This window comes from Chiloscyllium plagiosum, chromosome 20 (assembly GCF_004010195.1).
Source record: "Chiloscyllium plagiosum isolate BGI_BamShark_2017 chromosome 20, ASM401019v2, whole genome shotgun sequence".
Lineage (NCBI taxonomy): Eukaryota > Metazoa > Chordata > Chondrichthyes > Orectolobiformes > Hemiscylliidae > Chiloscyllium > Chiloscyllium plagiosum.
Window position 1 is genome coordinate 12184222 of NC_057729.1, and position 25076 is coordinate 12209297.

Here is a 25076-nt window from a genome sequence, read left to right on the forward strand (position 1 = left end):
CGGGTTCATGAAGGGCAGGTCATGCTTAACAAATCTTTTGGAATTCTATGAAGACATTACAAGCAAGATGTACAATGGGGACCCACTAGATTTCCAAAAGGCCTTCAACAAGGTGCCGCAAAAGAGGCTGCTGCACAAGATAACGATGCATGGCATTATGGGTAAAGTATTACCATGGATAGAGGATTAGTTGACTAACAGGAAGCAAAGGGTGGGGATAAATGAGTACAATTCTGGCTGGCAATCAGTGAGTAGTGGCGTGCCTCAGGGATTGCAGTGTTAGGACCGCAATTATTAACAATTTATGTAGATGATTTGGAGTTGGGGACCACACGTAGTGTGCCAAAGTTTGCGGATGACACTAAGATGAATGGCAGAGCAAAGTGTACAGAGGACTGTGAAACTTTGCAGAGGAACATAGATACTTTGTATGAGCGGGCAAAGATCTGGCAGATTGAATACAATGTTAATAAATGTGAAGTCATCCATTTTGGTAGGAGTAACACGATATGGTGCCTCAGTGGTTAGCACTGCTGCCTCACAGTGCCGGAAACCCAGGTTCAATTTCCGCCTCAGGGGTCTGTGTGGAGTTTGCACATTCTCCCCGTGTCTGCGTGGATTTCCTCCGGGTGCTCCGGTTTCCTCCCACAGTCCAAAAATGTGCAGGTTAGGTGAATTGGCCATGCTAAATTGCCCATAGTGTTAGGTGAAGGAGTAAACGAAGGAGAATGGGTCTGGGTGGGTTACGCTTCGGCAGGTTGGTATGGACTTGTTGGGCTGAAGGGCCTGTTTCCACACTGTAAGTAATCTAATCAAATCTAAAAGGTATTGCTATTTGAATGGTAAAAAGTTGCAGCATGTTGCTATGCAAAGGGACCTGGGGGCCTTGTAAATGAATTACAGAAGGATCGTCTGCAGGTACAACAAGTAATTAGGAAGGCAAATGGAATTTTGTCCTTCATTACAAATGGGATTGAGTTCAAAAGCAGGAAGGTTATGCTACAGCTGTATAGGGTGCTGGTGTGGCCACATCTGGAGTACTGTGTACAGGTTTGGTCTCTTCACTTGAGAAGGGGTGTACTGGCACTGGAGGGGCTGCAGAGGAGGTTCACTTGGTTGATTCTGGAGTTGAGGTTGGCTTATGAGGAGTGACTGAGTAGACTGGGATTATAGTCATTGGAATTCAGAAGAGTGAGGGAGGGTCTTATAGAAACATATAAAATTATCAAGGGAATAGATAAGATGGAAGTAGAGAGAATGTTTCCACTGGTGGGTGAAACGAAGACAAGAAGGCATAAAATTAGGGGGAGCAGAATCAAAACTGAATTGAGAAGGAACTTCTTCACCCAGAGGGTTGTTAATCTATTGAATTCCCTGCTCAGTAAAGTAGTTGAGGCTTCCTCAGTAAATGTTTTTACAGCTAAGGAAGAAAATTTCATAATATATTTATTAATTGTAACATGAAATTTAAAGACACGAAAGGCCCAAATATCATGAAGCAGGGGTACTGGAAACAGGTAAATACATGAAGGGAAATTAAGGTCAAACAAGGAAGTGTTTACAATATTTATATCAAATGAAGTCTGTGGTTTAATTTAGGTTGAGAATTCCTTTGCTTGTCAGTTCCTTATTGCCATCTGGATATGACCCAGAAACAAGCATCCCTCTTATAATTTGATTCCACATGCAAGTTAAAATAAAACAAAATAAAAATTAAAAATTAAATATTGAGAAATCTAAAATGCTCAGGAGGTTGAACTGCATTAATAGAAAGAAAAACAAAGTTATCATTTTAGATCAATGAATTTCATCAGAACTGGATTGTCCAGGAACTAATGTCCTTTAGGGAAGGAAACTGCAATCCTTATCTGATCTGGCCTACATGTGATTCCAGACCCACAGCAATGTCATGGACTCTCAACTGCCTTCTGGACAATTAGGGATGGGCACTAAATGCGATCCTAGCCAGTGATGCTCGCATCCTGTGAATGAATAAAAGTTGAGAGGGTTAGTATTTATTAAGTAAGCTCAAAGATAACCTTCTTCCAAAGACAACTTTATTCCAGCTGCTGCTGCTCCAGCTGTCCTCTGCCACCATTGTCACTTGATGGTGGAGGTCCCAACACACTTTTCAAGCTCACTTGTTTGACGTCTTCACTCACCATTGTCACCTGCTGCCAGAGGTTGAATTACATAACAGTAGTAATATTTTTCTATGACTGCCCCAAATTATTAAATGGCAAGCAATTAATACAGTCTGTTTCTCCTACAGAGTCAAACTGATTAGAGGTGCTTGATTTTGGAATATTGCAACAAACAGAGTTCCAAATGTGCCAAAAGTGTTCTATTTCTTTGAGGGAATGACTATATTCCAAATGCAGTTCAGTAACTCTGGGCTACACCCACACATAGCACTAGGAATAACACTGTCCTTTCATCACAACACCGTTTGCAGGAGAAAGAGTTGGTTACTCTTTAGTAAAAGAATTAAACAGCTGTATTAAAATAATGCTGTGCTGATCCAAGGTCATCAAACTGAAGCATTAACTCTATTTTTCTCTCTACCAATGTTGCTTGACCTGAGTGTTTCTTGAAATTTCTGCATTTAAGTACTAGCAGAGACCCAAGAAAAGTTTTAGTGCAACTAATATTTTTATTGAAATAGTACTCACTTAAATACTCAACCCAGTCATTCCATCCTCAGAATATAGACAGTACGGCATTAGAACAGGCCCTTCAATCTACTGTATCCATGCCACCCATGATGCCATTCTAAACTAATTTTGTCTATCTACATGTAGTCTATTCCACACCTGTTCATGTGCCTGTCTAAATGCCTCTTAAATGTTGCTATCGTATCTGCTCCACCACCTCCTCTGGCAGCACATTCCAGGCACCTACCATCCTTTGTGTAAAAAACTTGCCTCGCATATTTCCTTTAAACTTTCAACCCTTTCACCTTCAACCTCAGTCCCCTTGTATTTGACATTCCTACCTTGGGATAAAAGACTTTGAATTTCCACCCTGTCCATGCTTTTTATAATTTTATGTACTTTTATCAGGTCGCCCCTCAACCTCTGACATTTTAGCAAGAACAATCCAAGTTTTGCCAGCATCTCCTTATAGCTAATACACTTCAATCCAGGCAACATCCTAGCAAGCCTCTTTGGCACTCTCCAAGGCTTCCACACACTTCCTCCAGTGTGGTGAATATAATTGCATATAATACTCCAAAAATGGCCGAACTGAAGTTATATATAGCTGAAGCTGAAAATGTGTTGCTGGAAAGGCGCAGCAGGTCAGGCAGCATCCAAGGAGCAGGAGAATCGATGTTTTGGGCATGAGCCCTTCTTCAGGAATCTCTGATCTCCAGCATCTGCAGTCCTCACTTTCCCCTATATATAGCTGCAACATGGGATGCCAACTTCTATACACAAATGTTTCCATTCAATAAGTGGAGCTGCAGGACATAAGTTTAAAATTCAATCCAACAGTCATGAACAAAATGATGACTGATACTTTTTTCAGAAAAATCAGTTTCCTAATGCAATCTACAATAGGTGGCAAACTTGGGAAGCTAGACCATTCAATCGAGTGAAACGTGACAAAGTTTACATTGCACCTTTTACACCAGTGAAGGGAAGCATGCCATATGCCTTCTTTACCACCTTATCCATTTGTACTGCCACTTTCCAGGAGCTATTGACTTGTAACCTAAGAACCTTTGGGTGGTACGGTGGCACAGTGGTTAGCACTGCTGCCTCATAGTGCCAGAGACCCGGGTTCAATTCCCATCTCGGGCAACTGTCAGTGTGGAGTTTGCACGTCCTCTGCGTGGGTTTCCTCTGGATGCTCTGGTTTCCTCCCACAGTCCAAAAATATGCAGGTTAGGTGAATTGGCCATGCTAAATTGCCCATAGTGTTAGGTGTAGGGGAATGGGTCTGGGTGGGTTGCTTTTCAGAGGGTTGGTGTGGACTTGTTGGGCCGAAGGGCCTGTTTCCACACTGTAAGTAATCTAATCTATCAAAGATGAACATTTTGAATATCAATGCTCCCAAGGATCCTGTCTTTGAGGCAGCATGGTGGTTTGGTGGTTAGCACCATTGCCTCATAGTGCAAGGGACCTGGGTTTGATCCCAGCCTTGGGTGACTCTGTGTGTGGAGTTTCACATTCTCCCTGTGTCTGTGTGGGTTTCCTTCAAGTGCTCTAGTTTCCTTCCATAATCCATGGATGTGCAGGTTAGGTGAATTGGCCTTGCTAAATTGCCCTTGGTGTTCAGGGATGTGTAGGCCAGGTGCATTAGTTAGGGGAAATATAGACTAATAGGTGTAGGAGAATGGGTCTGGGTGGGATACTCTTCAGAGAGTTGGTATGGACTTGTTAGCTGGAAATGTGTTGCTGGAAAAGCGCAGCAGGTCAGGCAGCATCCAGGGAACAGGAGAATCGACGTTTCGGGCATAAGCCCTTCTTCAGGAATCCTGAAGAAGGGCTTATGCCCGAAACGTCGATTCTCCTGTTCCCTGGATGCTGCCTGACCTGCTGCGCTTTTCCAGCAACACATTTCCAGCTCTGATCTCCAGCATCTGCAGACCTCACTTTCTCCTCATGGACTTGTTAGGCCAAATGGCCTTTTTCCACACTGTAGGAATTCTGATTTAACTTTCCTCCTGCATTTGACCTCCCAAAATACACAAGCTCACACCTTTGAATCCCTTTCCAGTAATTCCTATTATTTCTCTCATATCATCCCCAACACATTCCTGATCCCACTCCTACTTCCTAAGCCATATCTAAGCCCTAATCCATACATTCCAGATACCTCATCTCATGCTGTCCCCACCTTTTGTCCCACACACTCTCTCGTGCTGTCCTCTACTTTCCACTAAATGCTGTCCCTCATTCCTTGCTGAGTGCTTTTGTTCAGTGAGGTTTGTCTGCATAACTCAGTTGCTTTGCGACTGTGGAAAGACAGTTGGAAAATTAGATATTTTAAAATTGTATTGTGATATTCAGGTACCTAGGCATTACCTAAGAAATAAATGCACCAACAGATGCAAACTTTAAACTGATTAATAAATACAGTCTGGACAGATGAAGACTTATTAATATAGATTCTAACTTTGATAAGAAGTTATAATATTATGGTCCATCTTAGCTTCACCTCCAATCCATTAGTGCTCACTTTCAATGATGATTCTGTACTATTTCTACCACTCATATTGTTAATAGCACACCTTATTCCCTTTCTTTCCCTTTTCACTATTCTGAAGGAACTGTCCTCTCCTAGGACTACTGGTCCATCATTTCACATAGAAAAGTAGAAGCTGCAACACCAGCTCTCTTAATTCCTCAAGATCAAGGACCCAAAACACAACCTTACGTTGAAGCAGTACTTGTACTTCTCTCAATTCCTAATATATGTTTGTTGTTTGTGAATATAGTATAATGCATATACAGCACATTCTCATTTTGCTGAATACATCTGCTCCCACTCTGCCTCTATTTCTCAGTCATGGACTCTTGCATCGCTTCCAGTAAGTTCACTGGAAATTTGAGGAACACCTCATCTTCTTCTTAGTCAATTACATCCTTTCAAGCATTTGGGGCATATGGCAATATGTCTGTTCCTCTCCGTTTTAAGGCAATGTGGGTGGCACGGTGGCTCAGTGGGTGGCACTGCTGCCTCACAGAGCCAGGGTCCTGGGTTTGATTCCAGCCTCAGGTGACTGTCTGTGTGGAGTTTGCATGTCCTCCCCGTGTCTGCATGGGTTTCCTCCGGTGCTCTGGTTTCCTCCCACAATCCAAAACTGTGCAGGTTGGGTGAATTGGCCTTGCTAAATTGCCCGTAGTGTTAGTTGTAGTAGTTGAGGTAAATATGGGGAATGGGTCTGGGTGGTTATTCTTCGGAGGGTTGGTGTAGACTTGTTGGGCCTAAGGGCCTGTTTCCATGCTACGGAATCTAATCAAATGTGGCTGGGCCCTGAACAGTTCTGGTTTCTGATTAATAACTGTTTTATCATGTATTTTGATGCCACACTATGAGTTTTGATTCTCTAACCCTCACCTTTCCTTTTGTTTTTAACCTCTCTTCCCTCAAGTCTAACAAAAGTAATAACCTTTCCAGGTGTGATGAAAATCATCAGCTTGAAACATTAAATTTGTTTCACTCCAAAATAAAAGCTGCCCTGAACAGTTCAACAATGTTCTGCTTTTAAATCTATTTCAGGTTTTTATTTGTTGGAAGAGGTCACTAAAACCAATCCTAACTTTCCCTTCGGAAGTTTAATTAGCTACCATGGTTTCAACTCAAGAATGTTTAAGTTCATCCCGACCTGAATGTGGTGCCTTTACGACAACTGAGAGTCATTTACGACCGGTTGGTACATACGGCAGTGTGTCAGTTGCTGTTTTACGGCAGTGTGGCAGAGCCCTGAGCTGTGTGTGTGTGTGAGGGCTGGAGGCGGCTGCTAGCTTCTCCTTGTGACAGTGCTGTGATGGACGTGGGCGAGTTGCTGAACTACCAGGTGAGGCAGTTACCTTTTCCTTCCCTCGGGCTTCCTGTCTATCCTCAGTCAGTCTGAGCCGCTTCATCCACCTAACCAACCGGCTCTGGGACAAGCGAGGCCGCAGGGCCTGGACCTCGAGTTGTGGCTGCATTTGCCAGTATAGTGACAGGGAACCCTCTTTCTCTGACACTTTGGAGTTCACATGGGGCCTCATCGGGTGATCATCTTTAAGTCCCACCAGCTCCAGAGATGTGTAATGACATCTCTGAGCAGGTTGATTCGGAAATATCAATAGACCAACTTCCCACAGCCACATTATTACCATCAGATCCAGCTTAGGAGTTTCATCTTTTATTTGAATCACTTTAAACTCCTTTGTACAGAGAGGTGCGTTATAATATTAGACATATTTGCCTAACAACAGATCAGTCTGACTGACAGAATGATGAGAAATGATTTCATAATGTTAACTTTCAATACTAATCTAATATAGAAATATTAAATATAAAATAAAACATACACTACACTTATGCTATCTCCTGTACCTTGATGTCCTTTTCATAAGATGGAAAACAGAATTGCTCCAGTACTGAAATATAACTTTAGTGGGAGAAAAGTTTCATAAGATGGGAAATTTAGAAAGTTGATAAGAAAGGATGAAACAGTAATGTAGGATTGCAATATTAATAATGAGGACTAGAGTGTGTCAGGTGGAACAGAACACAAACGTAAGAGTATACTGGCAAGTAATTCTTGAGATGCTTTTATCACTAAACTGCAGACAGATGCAAAGTACTTGTTCAAGGTTTATGTAATTCCCTTATTCCCAATTAATCCCAAGTCTTGCCAAAAACACCAATGTACATTTTAGTTACTTTTCCATTTTCTATGCTTTTAGATATAGAGATGAATAGTGAAAAGGCAGACTGAAAATTCTTTCTCTGAATGTGCACAGCATACATAGCAGGATGGACAAAATTAATAATACAAATACAAATAAATGTGTTATGTGATTGCCACTGTAGAAATGTGGTTGCAAAAATGACCATGGCTGGGAACTAAGTATTCAAGGATGTTCAGCATTTTGTAAAGACAGGAAGGAAGGAGAGGAGATTGAGGAACTCTTTTATTAAATTATGAAATCAGTCCAGTAATGAGAATTCAGATGATCAAGATGTAGAATCTGTTTCAATGGAGATAAGAAATGGTGAAGGGAAGAAGTCATCATTGGGAGTATAGTAGTACCCCTGCCCCCGCAGAGGATATGATCAAAGACCCACCACAGAAGCTTAAAACCGCTGATAGGTGTGAACCCATTCATTTAAATGGGAAACATACCTTCCCAGCAGCCTCCTGGGCCCTGGTTCTATAACGTTCCCTATAATATGTCCAGGATCCGGTAAACTGCTGGTAATTGAATTGAATTTATTGTCACATGCACCGAGGCACAGCGAAAAGCTTTGTCTTGCAACCAATACAGGCAGATTACATAATTAAGTAGCATAGATAGTAAATAATAGGTAAACAGTGGAAAAAACAAAATGCAGGTACAGGCCAATGTTAAGAGTTTGTGAGTCCATTCAGTATTCTAACAGGGTAGAAAATGTTACAAAACCAGTATTCCTGATGAAGGGCTTTTGCTCGAAATGTCGAGTTTCCTGCTGCTCGGATGCTGCCTGACCTGCTGTGCTTTTCCAACACCACTCTAGTCTAAACTCTGCTGTGTGTGTTCTCCCGATGGTAGAAGTTGTAGCAAAACATTGCCAGGGTGGGATGGATCTTTAAGAATGCTGGCGGCCTTACCTTGACAGCAGGCCTAGTAGATGGATTCTATAGTTGGGAGGTTGGCCTTTGTGATTGTCCAGGCCGAGTTCACCACTCTCTGTAACCGTCTCTGATCTTGAATGGTACAGTTGCCACACCAGATAGTGAAAATGTAGAACCGGATCTGTCAATGCGGGGGTTGCTCTGTATATGTAGGCCAGTAGGTTTACTGTAGGGCACAGTATAAATCAAGAAAAAATGGGGTTTATAGCAAAGTTACTGCAAAACAAATGGGAGCCATGATTTGGAGGAACCAGTGTTGGACTGGGGTGGACAAAGTTAAAAATCACACAACACCAGATTATAGCCCAACAGGTTTATTTGGAAGCACTAGCTTTCGGAGCGCTGGTTCTTCTTCAGGTGGTCGTGAAGCACGTCCATAAGACACAGAATTTATGGCAAAAGATTACATTTTCATGCAGCTGAAACGATATATTGAACAAACTTAGATTGTTAAGTCTTTCATCTTTTAGAATAGGTTTGCTGGTTTTGCTTCTTTAATATGTAAATCCCAGAACTTCTTTAAAGTCACATTCTCAAGATAACTTAAGGTTTTATAACAAAAGGTGACATCTCAGCTCAGACATTCCCTTGAAGGTGTGAGGTTAGAGTCTGTCTGTATCCCAATCTTGAATCAGATTGGTTCTATTTCTAAAGTGGAATTTACAAAATATGATATGGATTGACTGCTTGCAAGTTCTGCATTTTTTGAGCAAAATAGAATGTATCTGTAAATATAATTCTGCAAATACAAATTCACCCTATAAACTTTTATGTGTGTGCGCGTGTGCAGGAGAGAGAGACAGAGTGAGTGTGCGTGTGTGCATGAGTACACATGAGAGTGTGTGTTTGCATGTGTGCAAGCTGAGTAAAGTGTGTGTGTGTGATCAGGTATAAGCTTGTGAAAGGGTGTCTGTCTGTGTGTATGTCTGTGTGTGTGTGTGAGAGAGAGAGAGAGAGAGAGAAAGTGTATAGTGCAGTGGGATCACCTGTAGTGTGACATGAACCCAAGGTCCCGGTTGAGGCCATCCTCATGGGTACCAAACTTGGCCATCAGCCTCTGCTCGGCCACTTTGTGTTGTTGCCTTGGAGGATGGTCACCTGAAGTCCGAGGCCGAATGTCCTTGACCGTTGAATGTTCCTCCGAGTGGGAGGGAATACCCCTGCCTGGTGATTGTTACCCAGTGTTGCAAAGGTGTAAGGGGTACTACACCTTTAAGGGAGTTGAAAGCTGGCTAGGACTTAGAGGCACACAGAGCACTGGAAAATTTACAATGTAACATTTGGTCCAGCAGCTAGCAGTACTTGGATGGCTATGAGACAAGAAAACAAATTCAAATTCAGCCTATCAGTTTAAATTATGTCCCAAAATATTAAACTCCAGTCAAGTCTGAATTTGATATTTTGACAATATTAAAATCAGTGAAACAATCCGATGCTTTGGGGTATAAATATTAAACAAATTGAACAGTTGGAGGAGAACTGCCAAACCACCAACACTTGTAGACTGCCTGGAGAATAGTTCTCTTAAAGGTACATTTATCTATCAATGACCTGTGAAACAGAAATCCCTAAGAAGAAGAAAAGCAGACAGGAAGACAGAGAGAGAAAATTCGTCAGCTGGCTGGTTTTTGAAATTTGAACTGTTTGATAAATCTTAATCGGGGTTTTATCGGACCAGTTTTGTAGGAGTGAAATTAAAAGATAGGTTAGAGAAAGGAGTTGTAAATAGTTGTTAGTTAATATTCTATGTTAGACCGAAAGAATAAAGTTCTTAAATTTTTTGTACTTTAAATAGTGACTTTTGGGATAGTTCTTGGCATCTCGAATTTAAACAGTTTACAGAACTGATTAAATCATTGCTGTGTTGCGAGTTTAAATTAGCAGGAGAGGGTCACCTCATGTCATAACAGCGTGTCCATTCATCTGTTGTCATAGCGTATGCTTGGTCTCGCCAATGTACCATGCCTTGGGGCATCCTTGCCTGCAGCATATGAGATAGACAACGTAAGCCAAATCACACGAGTACCTGCTGTGTACATGGTCCCCACGTGTAATAGTGATATCCGTGTTGACTCTTTGACGCGTTTTGCAGTGGTTGCCATGACAGGGTTGTATGGCGTTGTGGTCAATGTTGTCCTGAAGGCTGGGCAGTTTGCTGCAAACAATGATCTGTTTAAGGTTTGGCGGTTGTTTAAAGGCGAGAAGTGGAGGCGTAGGGAAGATCTTGGTGAGGTGCTTAACCTCATCGATAAGAATGAGGATGAGCATCTTGCTAAAGTACATTCTATTTTGCTCAAAAAATGCAGAACCTACCGGCAGTCAATCCATGTCATATTTTGTAAATTCCACTTTGGAATTAGAACCAATCTGATTCAAGATTGGGATATAGACAGACTCTAATCTCACACCTTTAAGTCATTGTCTGAGGTAAGATGTCATCTTTTGTTATAAAACTTTGTTATCTTGAGAATGTGACTTAAAAGAAGTTCTAGAGTTTACATATTAAAGAACCAAAACCAGCAAAGCCATTCTAAAAGATGAAAGACTTAACAGTCTAGGTTTGTTCAATATATCATTTCAGCTGCATAACACTGTAATCTTTTATATAAATTCAATGTCTTATGGTCTTGCTTCACCCTCACTTGATGAAGAAACAGCGCTTTGGAAGCTAGTCCAACAAATAAACCTGTTGGACTAAAATCTGCTGTTGTGTGATTTTTAGACAAAAATGGGGAGATTTTACTCTTCACATTGATTGAAAGCAATGGACAAAAATTGCATGGGGGATGAATTTGTACATTGTATTTTGAACAGTTTGTTAAAATTCCTTTTGGAACTAAACAGGGAACAGGCTGAGGGCACAATAACTCTCGGTAATGGGCTGTTTGAGACCTGGTATTGGGATCTGTAAGCTTACAAAACAAATGATTAGCAGCATTTCAGTGCAGATGTTTGGATAATGATATCCAACAGGAAGGGGAAGTATAAAAACATAGAAAAATGTCAGCAAATAGGGTAAAAGAAGGGAAAAATGATTAGCAAAATGAATGGCTGCTTACTTGAATGCATATAGTATTTTGAACAAAATAATGAGTTAATGGCACAAATAGAATTTAATGGGTATGATTTTGCAGCCGTCATGGAGATATGGTTACAAAGAAGTCAGTGTGGAGAACTGTGTATTGAGGAGTAAGTGACTTTTCAAATGTACAGGCAGGAAGGAATGGGTGGTGGGGTAGAAGTGTTGGTACAGGATGGAATAGAAATGATAGCAAGAAATGATCTTCGATTAGACGATGTAGAATCCAAATGAGTGTGGAGGTCAGAAATATCAGTGGGGAGAAGACATCAACAGGAGTAATCTTTTTGGCCCTTTAACAGTAGCTATATCTGTGTGGAGTTTGCGCATCCTCCCTGTGTCTGCATGGGTTTCCCTGGGTGATCTGGTTTCCTAGGAGAAAGTGAGGACTGCAGATGCTGGAGACCAGAGTTGAAAAATGTGGTGCTGGAAAAACACAGCAGGCCAGGCAGCATCAGAGGAGCAGGACAATCAACGTTTTCAGGCATAAGCCCTTCTTCAGGAATGATCTGGTTTCCTCCCACAATCCAAAGATGTGCAGGTTAGGTGAATTGGCGATGCAAAATTGCCCATAGTGTTCAGAGGTGTGGAGGTTAGGCGCATTAGTCAGGTAGAGTAATAGAGTAGGGGAATAGGTCTGGGTGGGTTACTCTTCGGAGGGTTGGTGTGAATGGCCTGTTGCTTGTTGGGCTGAATGGCCTGTTTCCACCCTGTAGAGATTCTGGGATTCTATGATATGCTAGGATAGACAATAAATCAGAAGCTCATGATTCTATGTAACTAAGACAGTACGTTAATCACAGAATCCCTATTGTGCAGAAAGAGGCCATGTGGCCCGTCAAGTCTGCACCAATCCTCCATACAGCATCCTACAAATCCCTACCATATGTCCAAAATCCTGCAATTACCATGACTAATCCATTTAGCCTCCATATTCCTGAACACGAAGATAATTTATAACCAATTAACCTCACCTGCATATCTTTGAACTATGGGAGGAAACCAGACCACCTGATGGAAACGCACGCAGACACGGGGTAGGGGTGTGTGTGGAGTTTGCAGTCACTTGAGGCTGGAATTAAACCTGGGTTCCTGGTGCTGTGAAGCAGTAGCACTGATAATCACTGAGCCACCGTGCCACTCTGGGTGTCTTTAATCTTCATGTCGGTTGTGTTGTTAGATTTGTAAGGTAACCACAAGGAAGAATGCATAGTGTATTTGAACAGTTTCCTTGAACAATATGCTGTGGGTCCAACTATGGATCAGACTTTTCTGGATTTGGTAATGTATAATGACAGGTTTATTAAATGATCTCCGAGGAAAAGATCTCCTCAAAGTTTCCATACATGGTAGAATTTAGCATTTAATTTGAAAAGGAGAACTTGGGTCAGAAACAGCTGTGGTAAACATAAGGGTAATTGCAAATAAATAAGGGCAGAACTAGTTGTTATGGACTAGGAAAAGAATTTCATAGTGAATACACTTGAGCAGCAATAGTTTACTTTTAAGAATATAGTTCGTCTCTTGAAAAACACACACATCGCAGTGATGAAGAAGGATTCTAGGAAGGGAATAAGCCAACCACGGTTAATCAGGAATTAACACCAAACTGAAAGAAGTAGCATAATGTGGCAAAGATTACTGGTAAGCCCGAGAACTGGGAAAGTTTAGAAAACAACAAAAAGTGACCAAAATAAAAATGAGGGATTAAATAAACCTGAAAGGTGAACTAGCAAGAAATATTGAGCTTGACATCAAGTGCTTTTTTAAATATACTAAAAGGAAGCGAAAGGCCAAAGTAGTAAAGGAAATAGTAAAGGAGTTGAACAAATACTTTGCACCAGTCTTCACAGTAGGAGACACTGATAATGTTCCAAAAGTACAAAATGATTGAGGAGAAAAAGGGGAAATAAAATGAACACAGTAACTATCACTAAAGAAAATGTACTAAGGAAGCTAATGGGGCTAAAGGCCAATAAGTCCTTGAGACTTGATGGGAAGCATCAAAGGATATTAATTAAAGTAACTACTGAGATAGTGGATGCACAAATAGTAACCTTCCAAAAATACACTTATATTCTGGAAAAGTGATTGGAAAAATTGCCAATGTAATACCCTTACTCAAAAAAGAAAAGAGAAATAAAATAGGAAATTGGCAAGTTAGCTTAACATCTATTATTTGGAATATGTTAGTCTATTATAAAGGATGTAATAGAGTATTTAGAAATAATATAGTCAGGTAGATTCAGGTTTGCTACATAATGGGGAAGTCATGCCAGACAAATTTAGTATAATTCTTTGAAGGCATAGCAAGCAGGATACATAAAGGGAAAGTAGTGGATTTTGAGAAGGCATAATGTACCTCATATTAGGCTACTTTTCGTCATTTATATAAATGATTTAGATGTGAGCATAAAATGTATAGTTAGTAAGTTTGCAGATGACACCGAAATTGGAGATGTAGTGGACAGCGAATAAGGTTACCTCAGATTACAACGGGACCTTGATCAAATGGGCCAATGGGATGAGAAGTGGCAGATGGAGTTTAATTCAGATAAATGCGACGTGCTCCATTTTGGGAAAGCAAATCTTAGCAGGACTGATGCACTTCATGGTAAGGTCCTAGGGAGTGTTGCTGAACAAAGAGACCTTGGAGTCCAGGTTCATAGCTCCTTGAAAGTGGAATTGCAGGTAGATAGGATAGGGAAGAAGGCTTTTGGTATGCTTTCCTTTATTGGTCAGAGTATTGAGCACAGGAGTTGGGAGGTCATGTTGTGGCTGTACAGGACATTGATTAGGCCACTGTTGGAATATTGCGTGCAATTCTGGCCTCCTTCCTATCAGAAGGATGTTGTGAACCTTGAAAGGGTTCAGAAAAGATTTACAAGGATGTTGCTAGGGTTGGAGGATTTGAGCTATAAGGAGAGCCTGAACAGGCTAGGGCTGTTTTCCCTGGAGCGTCGGGGGCTGAGGGGTGACCGTATAGAGGTTTGCAAAATTATGAGGGGCATGGATAGGATAAATAGACAAAGTCTTTTTCCTGGGGTCGGGGAGTCCAGAACTAGAAGGTATGGGTTTAGGGTGAGAGTGGAAGGATATAAAAGAGACCTAACGGGCAACGTTTTCACACAGAGGGTGGTACATGAATGGAATGAGCTGCCAGAGAAAGTGGTGGAGGCTAGTACAATTGCAACACTTAAAAGGCATTTGGATGGGTATATGAGTAGAAAAGGTTTGGAGGAATATGGCCGGGTGCTGGCAGGTGCGAGTAGATTGGGTTGGGATATCTGGTCAGCATGGATAGGTTGGATCGAAGGGTCTGTACATCTCTATGACTCTATGTGCCCATGGTGGTGGGAGGAATATATTAGCTTGGTTAAAGAAATGATTAACTAATAAAAAAGATGTTGGGGTAACAGGGACATTTTCAACAATTATTTACAAAATGCAATAATGACTTAGATGAGGGAAGTGAATATACTATAGTCAAGTTTACAAATGACACAAGGGAGAAAGGCAAGTAGTTAGGATGACACAAGAAGTCTGCAAAAGGATATAACAGGTTAAGCAAGTGGGCAAAAAGTTTGTAGTTAGAATATACTGTGGGAAAATGTGAAGCTATGGAGTTTGGCAGGAAGGATAGAGGAGCTGAATATTAGTTACTTAGACTGCAGAAAGCTACAGCAAAGAGGTATTTGGGAGCCCTTGTCGAACAATCACAAAAAAGCTGGGGTGGGGGTGTTGATTGGCAGGAACAGTCAGTCAAGGTCAGAAAATGACATTCTTAAAAGAACAGTGTCAGTACTATGGGAATCTGTTGGCTCGCAGGGTTCTACTTGGACTTTGAGTGTGTTTGAGTTAAAGGGAGGTGCTGGCATAATGGTAATGTCACTGGACTAGTAATCCAGAAACTTGGGCTGATGTTCTGGGGGCATGGGTTCAAATTCCACTTTGAATTCAATTTTCGATCGGTAAGCTTCACACAGAGTCAGGAAGGGGAGATCCAATCTAGACTGTGAGACATAGACAGTTTCCCGAGGGTGGAATTGAACCTGGCTCCTTGGCGCTGAGAGGCAGCAGTGTTAACCACTAAGCCACCATGCTGCCTGGCGGTAAGGGGAGTGGAACATAAAAATGGGCATGTCTTACTCAAACAGTACAAGGCACTAGTTAGATCACGTCTGGAATGCTGTGAACAGTTTTGGTCGTCTTAGCTAAGGCAAGATATATTGGCTATCCAGAGAAAGAGTCGAAGTATGTGGTGCTGGAAAGGCACGGCCAGTCAGGCAGCATCCAAGGAGGAAGAGAGTTGATGTTTTGGGCATAAGCTCTTCATCAGGATTGAGGGGGTGGCCCAGAGGAGCTGAGAGATAAATGGGAAGTGGGTGGGGCCAGGGGGCAACGTAGCTGAGAATGCGATAGGTATCCAGAGAAAGATAACTGGGCTTAACCTGGTATGGAGAGATTGTTTTTGGAGAAGTTGAATCGTTTAGGTCTTGTACTCAGTGGAGTTTAGAAGAAGCAGATGCCACCTAATTGTAAAATATATGTTCTTGAGGAGCTTATCATGGTTCCCCTTGTGAAAAGAACAAAAGCTGTAACCTGAGTAGGTGATCACCCAGTTTATATAGAGATGAGGAATATCTTCTCTGAGGGTAATCAATCTGTGTAAGTTTTGAGGGCAGAGGGCTATAGAGATTGGTTTACTCAGTGCATTCAAGCCTGAGATAGTTAGATTTTTAGGGAATCTATTGTTATGGGAAAAGGCTGGGAAGTGGAGTGAGAAATATCAGATCAGCCCAAATCTCATTGAATGACAGAGCAAACTCAATGGCTCAGTGACCTACTTCTGTCCTTATGGTATGAATTTAATGAAGTAGGATTAACTAGTAAAGGATCCTTGAAATGAGTTGTAATAGAATTTAACATTTGTTTTGAGACTGAGAAATGTGGAACTGAAACTAGGGTCTTTAACTTAAGTCATTTACAAGCATATTAAGACAAAGATTACTAATGCAAGGTTTGTAGCTCAGGTTGAGGTTTAGAGTGTAGGTTTGCTCGCTGAGCTGTAGGCTTGATATCCAGACATTTCATTACCTGGCTAGGTAACATTCTGGCATATCTTTGCTTAGCCTGTCCCAGGATAGATGTGTTGTCCCAGTCAAAATGGTGGTTTTTTTCATCCGTGTGTAGGGCTACGAGGGAGAGGGGGTCGTGTCTTTTTGTGGCTAGCTGGTGTTCGTGTATCCTGGTGGCTAACTTTCTTCCTGTTTGTCCTAAATAGTGTTTGTGGCAGTCCTTGCATGGAATTTTGTTGGTTTTGTCGAAGGGTTGTACTGGGTCTTTTAAGTTTGTTAGTTTTTGTTTGAGAGTGTTGGTGGGTTTGTGTGTACTAGGATTCCGAGGGGTCTTAGTAGTCTGGCTGTCATTTCTGAAACTTCTTTGATGTATGCTAAGGTGGTTAGGGTTTCTGGCTGTGTTTGGTCTGCTTGTCGTGGTTTGTTCTTGAGGAATCTGCGGACTGTATTTTTTGAGTATCCGTTCTTCTTGAATACATTGTATAGGTGGTTCCATGCAAGGACTGCCACAAACACTACGTAGGACCAACAGGAAGAAAGTTAGCCACCAGGATACACGAACACCAGCTAGCCACAAAAAGACACTACCCTCTCTCCCTAGTAGCCCTACACACGGATGAAAAAAACCACCATTTCGACTGGGACAACATGTCTATCCTGGGACAGGCTAAGCAATGACGTGCCAGAGAATTCCTAGAGGCCTGGCACTCCAACCACAATGCCATAAACAAACACATAGATCTAGATACCAACTATCAACCCCTCAGAAAATGAACAGGAAATGGCATCACCACAAACCCCAGGAACCCCATCCAGGACAAACATATAAATAGAAAGCAGGAGACAACAGCTTCGCTTCACTTGGAGGTCGCCACTGATGATGTTTCCTAGCCAGGTAATGAAACCTCTGGATATCAAACCTACAGCTCAGCGAGCAAACCCACACCCTAAAGATTACTAATGTGGATAGGGAAAATAGATTAAAAGGAAAGTTGGTAGTAAAGCAGTTGAGAGATATTATTTAATGATTGTAAACAGTGATCGTTCATAGAGAAAAGAAGATTGTGTCAAGAGCAATGCATCATCGTGTTAAGATAGTATTGAATAAAAAAGAAGTGCAATGCTGCAAAGATTAGTGCTATGCCATAAGATTTTATAAACATTTTAGAAACCAGCAAAATATGATTTAAAAAGTAATAATGGAGAAATTGGTAGGTGAGAGGAAGCTAGCAAGAGATATAAAAACGATTAGACATTTTATAAGTGTATAGAAAAGAGTAGCAATAGGCATATTGGTGTTTTGGTAGTTGAGACTAATGGCAAAGATCTCGGACAAGTAGTTTGTGTCTAACTTGGCATGGGAGGAAAGCATCCTGAGAACTGTTTAAAAAGTCGAGAAGCAAAAGGGAGGGATGAACTTAATGCAATCACATTGCTAGGGTAAAAGGTTCTAATAAAATTAATAGGTCCAAAGGCTGACAAGTCCTTTGGACTAATTGGCAGGATCCTAGGGTCTTAAAATAAGTGGCTACAGAGATGGTAGGTTCATTTGTTGTAATCTTCCAAAATTCCATAGGTGCTGAACAGCTCCAAGTGAGTTAGAAAACTGCACATTCAAGAAAAGGAGATAGAAAGCAGGAAACTCTAGGTCAGTTTGCTTAGTGGTCATCATTGGGGAAAATGTTAGGAGTGGGGCATCTAGGAAATCAGCTGGATGGCTGGTTTGCAATGCAGATTGATGCCAACCCTGTGAGTTGAATTCCCCCACCACCTGAGTTTACCATGAAGGGCTGTCCTTCTCCCCTCGCCTGAGGCATGGTGACCGATGGGTTAACCCACCACCATAGCTGCCCTGTGATCTCATAGGATAAAGGTGACTTTCCTTTTTTTAAACCTAATATGTGCAGATAATTTTATGAGGAAAGGCTCGACAGGCTGAGCTTGTTCCAGCTGATGAAGACAGAGTCGGCTCATGTAGGGTGGGAAAATAGTTTGAAAGTAAAGTTGGAAGCAAAGCAGTAGAAGAGTGAGGGAGTGACTTGATTGAAATTTATAAGATCCTGAATAACCTTGACAATGTGTACATGGAAAAGATGATTATTCTTGCACAAGAACTAGGGTGCATTGTTTATAAAGTTGGTGGTTGCCCTTTTCGGATAGAGTTGAAAATAATTGTCTTCATTGAGAGAGTTTGACTTCAGAAGCTGGTAGATGTGGGATAATTTAAAAAGGTTTTAAGGCACAGATAGGCAGGAGAATCAAAGTATATCAGGGTTGTTGGGAAAGTGCAATCTAATTCCTACGTTCATATACACAGTGGGAAGAACAAAAATTTAATTTGAGAGACTGCAGAATGCTGTGGTACAGAGTTATATGAATATCCTTCTGCGTGAATCTCAAAATGTTTACAGTATCAGCAAGGAATTAGGAAAACCAAATGAATTGTTGGCCTTTTGTTGCAAGGTGTGTAAAAATAAGGAAGTCTTCCTTCAATTGTATAGGACAATGGTGAGGCTGCACCAAGAATATTTAGTCTCCTTACTTGAGAAACGATATACAATTCACACAAAGTTCATTTGGCTGATTCAAGGCCTGAAAGAGTTACATGGAAAAGTTGGGCCTGTACTCAAGTTTGGAAGACTGAGAGTTGATCCTTTTGCAAGATCAAAGACTGAGGGAACTTGATAGGATAGATGCTAAGAGAATGTTTCCTCTTCTGGAGAAATCTAATTCTAGGGTCACAGTTTACACAGAAGTGGTATCCTCCTTTAGGATAGAGAAAATGAGAAACTTCTCTGTTGTTAATCTTTGGAATTCTCTACTTGGGAGGACTGAGTAGAGAAATAAAGACTGGGTCATTGAATATGGTCAAGTCTCTGATGGATAATTATTTAATGCACAAGGGAAATCAGGTTATTGTGGTGGGTGTTTGGAGCAAGTAAAACGTGCAGTTGATTCTACATTTGGACCACCCATGATCTTATTGAATGGCATATTCCTGCTCTTGTTTCTTATGATCTTAAATCGTCATTACACAAAGAAGTTTTCCCCCTCGTTCTTTTACCAATCTCAATATACATTTTTCTCTCTGGATACTAGCCTTCAACATGACATCTCTCCAGGAGATGCCACACTACATTAATTGCATGTTAAGTCTCAAGTATGCGTTTGGAGTATACCTCATGAACTGAGTAGGAAAAATGCTAATAACTGAAGATTACTTGAACTGTCAGCGTAAATACTGTTTCAATGTGTGTAGCAGTTATGTTTCAGCATGACTGCAGCAAAAGTAAGAGGTTTGATTTATTTCAGTTCTGTGCAGTGAGAATGAGTTGACAATGACTTGATATACCAATTCATACAATGATTGAATAGATGTATTCAGCTGCATTTAAAATCCAAAAATGCATTGAATTTGTTGATATTGTCCATTTAAATTTGGGTTGAGCATTTTCAGACAGTTTTATGATATGAAGGTAACATTTTGATTCACTTAAAAATTGAGATACAAAATTAGGGAGGCCAGCCATCTTATCATTTCTGTGCTTTTTGCTGTTCATGCTTGTTCAATATGGAGACAATCAAAGATATATGCAAGATCACAAATAGTTGAAACTCTCGAATATAACCTGAAAAGTGGAAATGAAAAATATAGAATTAGAAAATTGGAAAAGATCCAGAAACGTAACAGGAGGAGTATAAGATGAGAGAGATTATCATTTTATATGTAGAGCAGAGAAGATTGTGTGGATAAGCCAGATTTTGTAAATATCAAAATCTGTAAGATTCTCCTGGAACACAAGTCATGCACGATTTTATAAATATATTGATAAATATTATTGATTTTATTTGCATGTGCTTCAGTTGATCATTGTCATAAGATTATTTTAAATTATGTTCAGACATCACAATGTGATTATTATATAACAGTTTGTTATACTTATTGTGGTAATAGTTTTGTTTTAGTACTAAGAAACGGAAAGGAATGACAGTGGGAATGGATCAGATACCAAAGAATATCATGAATAAGGGAAAGTTTATGATGGAATTATGGACCATGCATTTCTTTACCAGTATTATGTTTTTGAGTATATGTAAGGATATAAAATTACATTTTAAATAACGCGCTAACATGTGAGTGGAAATTATTTACTTATAAATTATTGTGTTGTGATGTAGAAGTTTACAAAATTATGAGAGGTATGGATAGAATGGATAGTGAGAGCCTTTATCCCAGTGTAGAAATGTCAATTACAAAGGGATGTTGGTTTACGGTAAAAGGGGGCAAGTTTAAAGGAGATACGAGAGGCAGGTTTTTTTATAGAGCGGGCGATGTGCCCTGGAATGTGCTGGCAGAAGAAAACATGTTGTCAAAAATTAAGAGGCATATTGACAGATACATGAATAAGCAGGAACAAAAGATACGAATCTCATAGAGGCAAAATGTTTTTAGTTTAGAAAGGAGCCATGTGTCAGTGCAGGGTTGGTGGACCAAAGGGCCTGTTCTTGTGCTGTACTGTTACTTGTTCTTTTTAGTTTATCAGGGAGATGGGTAAGTGAAATGTTGGAACTAATTACAAATAGAATCAAAACAGGAGAGTAACAAAGATAGTATCTTGAAATAGGGTTTAGAAATGCGGCAGAAGAGTGTCAAGAAACCAAGTATTTGAAACATTGGAGCAGATGATTTTACTCTTCAAATTTGTGCGAGTGACTTTATCCACATGCATCAAATAATTTAATTTTGGTCTTTTTGCTCACCATTCTCTTTCATGTTCCTTTGAAAACTAATGTAAAGTTGTCTATTTAAACAATAAGCGAATTCTGCTCCAGTATTCTATTAATGCAATTCCAAGTTGTAATCTAGGTTGACGTTACTAGTGAACAAGTCACATCGAGATTGGTACATCATATTTTTCTAATTTACTGTGGTAGTGTTTCACTGAAGCATAATGCAATGCTGCAAATCTGGTTTTAACAAGAAAATTGAATTTATTACCCCAAAGAAGTGAAGCTAAATGGGACAAATTGAGCTAGTTACATGTAACATAATTTGAAAGATTTCTAAACATGAAACGGCATCATTTTAAAAAGAACGATACAGCACAGGTACAGGCCCTTTGACCGATCAAGCCTGTGCTGATTCCTCGTTCTTATTTCTTCCCACTTCTCATTGCCTCTACGTGGTTTCTGTCGCTCTGTTCGCCTCCTATTTATGTCTCTATTAAGATATGCCATAAACATTGCTAACTTGCATGCTTCCACCACTGTCTCTGGCAGTGTGTTCCAGGCATCCACCACCTTCTGTGTGAAATATTTTCCCTTCACTTCTCCCCTAAACTTTACCTGTCTCACCTTGAACCTGTGCCCTCTTGAAGTTGACCTCCCCATCCGAGGAAAAAGCCTCTGACTACCCACCCTAACTTTCTTCTCATAAATTTGCAGACCTCTATCAGGTTGCTTCTCAGCCTCTGTCTTTCCAGTGAATATAATTCGGTTTATCTAGTCTCTCGTTTCTAAAACCCTCCAGAACAAGGTAACATCCTAGTAAACCTTCTCTACAGCCTCTCCAAAGCATCTGTGTTCTCCTGGTAGCATGGTGACCAGAACTACACACACTATTCCAAGTGTGGCTTAAGTAAAGTTTTTTTACAGCTGTAACGTAACTTGCCAACTTTTTATGTTTAGTGCCCTAGCTGATGAAGGCAAATTTGCTGTATGCCTTCTTGACCAACCTGTCCATCTGTTTTGCCACTTTGAGGGATCTGTGGACCTGTATGCCCAGATCCTTCTGTATGGCAGCTCTTGAGGCTTCTGCCATTTATTGTATAAATCGCACCTGCATTTGATCTTCCAAAATGCATCACCTTGCATTTGCCTGGATCAAACTCTTTCTGTCAATATTCTGTCCAAATCTGCAATCTATGTGTATCCCACTGTCTCCTTTGGAAATCTTCCTCACTATCTGTAATTCTGCAAATTTATTAATCAGACGACTTACATTTTCCTCCAGGACATTTATTTATATATACAAACAACAAAGGTCCCAGCACTGATCCCCGTGGGATGCCACTAGTTACTGATTTCCATTTCACAAAGCATCCTTCCACTGCTACTCTTTCTTCTCTGACAAAGCCAATTCTGCATCCAAATAGCCAGCACACCCTGGGTCCTATGAGACTCTTATCTTTTGTACCAGTCTGCCATGTGCCTTATCAAATACCTTATTATAGTCCATTTGGAACCCTCCATTGTCCTTCCCTTGTCGATCATTTTTGTCACCTCCTGAAAAAACTCGATCAAGTTGATGAGACCACGACCTTCCCCATACAAACCCACGCTATCTATCATTAACTAATACATTCATTTCTAAATGTGGATAAATCCTGTCTCTCAGTATTCTCCCCAACACTTTCTCATCACTGCCGTCAGGCTTACCAGGCTATAATTACTGGATTATCTTTGTTTCGCTTCTTATTCCAATGAACAACATTGGCCATTCTCCAGTTGTCTGGAACCTAACCTGAGGCCAAAGAAGGTGCGTAAATATATGTTAAGGCTATTTCCTTGCTTGCCTCCGACAGTATCCTTGGGTAGAACCCATCTGGCTCTGAGGACGCGTCTACTTTAAAGTATTTCAAGACACCCAACATTTTCTGCTTCATTGTGTTGACCTGCCAGAGCATATGCACACACATTTCCCTCACCTCAACATTTCTCATGTCCCTCTCTTCGATGAATACCAATGTAAAGTACTCATTAAGGATCTCACCCATTTCCTCTGGCTACAGATATAACACCTCTCCTTAATTCTTGAGTGGGCGTATTGTTTCCTGAGCTACCCTCTTGCTCCTAGTATATGTGTCATATATCTTGTGATTCTCCTTAACTGTGCTTGCCAAGGACGTTTCATGGTTCCTTTTAGCCCACCTGACGCCCTATTTAAGCTCTCCTACTTGCTCTATATTCTTAAAGGACTTTGTCTGTGTTTAGTTGACTACATCTTAGGTATACTTCCTTTTTTTTGACTAAGCTGGTAATTTCCCATATCATCCAAGGTTCCCGAATCCTGCACTTCTTGTCCTTCATTTTTACAGGAACACACCTGTTCTGCACTCTAATCACTGGTCTTTAAAAGACTCCCACATGCCAGATGTGGATTTATCCTCAAACAGCCGATCCATATTTTCCAGTTCTTGCCTAATGTAGTTATTGTTGGCCTTTCCCCCAATTTAACACATTTATCTCAGATCCACTCTTGTCCTTATCCAAAAGTATCTGAAAACTTATGGTCAGTATTCCCAAAGTGATCCTCTGATGAAACTTTGATCACCTGGCCAGGTTCAGTTCCCTTTGTTAGATCCAGTATGGCCCCCTCCCTCATTAGTCTATCCACATATTGTTTCAAAAAAATCCCTCCTGGATACACCTAACAAATTGGTAACCAGCCAAGCCCCTGGCACTAAAGTCCCAATCTGTATGGGGTAAGTTAAAATCATCCACCATAACAATCCTGTTATTTTCACATCTTTCCAGAATCTGACTATGTATCTCTCCCTCTATCTCTGGCTAGCAGCTGGGAAGCCTGTCGTACAATTGCAGCATTGTAACTGCACCTTTTCTATTCCTGAACTCTACCCATAATGCCTTGTTACAAGATCCCTCACGGTGTCCTCCCTCAACACACCTCTTTTGCTTCCTTCTGTCTCTCTCTCTTACATCTAACATGTCAATATTTCAGAAAGTTAAGCTGTCAATCCTGTCCCTCTTTCCAATATGTCTCTGTAATAGCAACAACATGATTGCATGCATTAATTCAGGCTTTAAGTTCATCCGTCTTACCTATTATGCTTCTTGCGTTGAAACAAGTACGACTAAGCCTCCAGTTCTGCTGAGCTCAGCAACTGCTCTTCCTCTTAGCTGTATTGGTCTTAGTCTCAAGCTCTTCCCCAGTTTTTATATTTACTGACCTGTTGCTCCGGTTCCCATCCTCCACTGGTTTAATCCTTCTGAGTTACACATTCAAACCTCCCTACCAGGATATTGGTGCCCCTCCAGCTTAGGTGCAACCCATCCTCCTTACTATAGGTCCCACCTTCCCTGGAAAACATCCCAATGATCCACATCTTTGAAGCCCCCCCCCCCCCCCCCCCCAGGTATTCTACATATTAATGTTCTGAGGTAATTTCTCCAGAAGAAACTATTTTTCCATCTGACCCAGGTTAAACCCAGCATGTCTTTTACAAACTTCTGAAAGCAGTGTTTGGTTATTTAAAACCAAAAACAAGCTAATGCCTCTCAATAATTACACCCTGATAGTAAAGCATTGCAAATGCAAACAAGTTCCCATTATCACTCCAGAAGGGCAATCACCTGCTCTTTGCCATATATTAGTTTAAAATCATGCCTTCAGTAAGACCAACAAGTTAATTATTAAACCACTTCATATATTGACCAAAATCTACATGCCATTAACTTAAAATCCAAAATAGTTGAAAACAAATGATGTTAAAATATGTAAAGCATGTACCTTACTTCATAACATTCTTCCCATCCTCTTTGTAACATCACTTTTCTAACCTTG

General features: G+C 40.7%; 1 protein-coding gene across 1 annotated transcript in view; it reads left to right on the top strand.

Annotated features, from left to right (window-relative positions):
- The first annotated feature begins 6403 nt into the window (after positions 1-6403).
- The window catches only part of ctnnbl1 (catenin, beta like 1), a 192568-nt gene continuing 173895 nt past the window's right edge, over positions 6404-25076 (top strand). Inside the window, exon 1 of the mRNA XM_043710185.1 lies at positions 6404-6526. Coding sequence (XP_043566120.1) covers positions 6497-6526 — 30 coding nt within the window. The 5' untranslated portion in view covers positions 6404-6496. The remainder of the gene's footprint in view (positions 6527-25076) is intronic.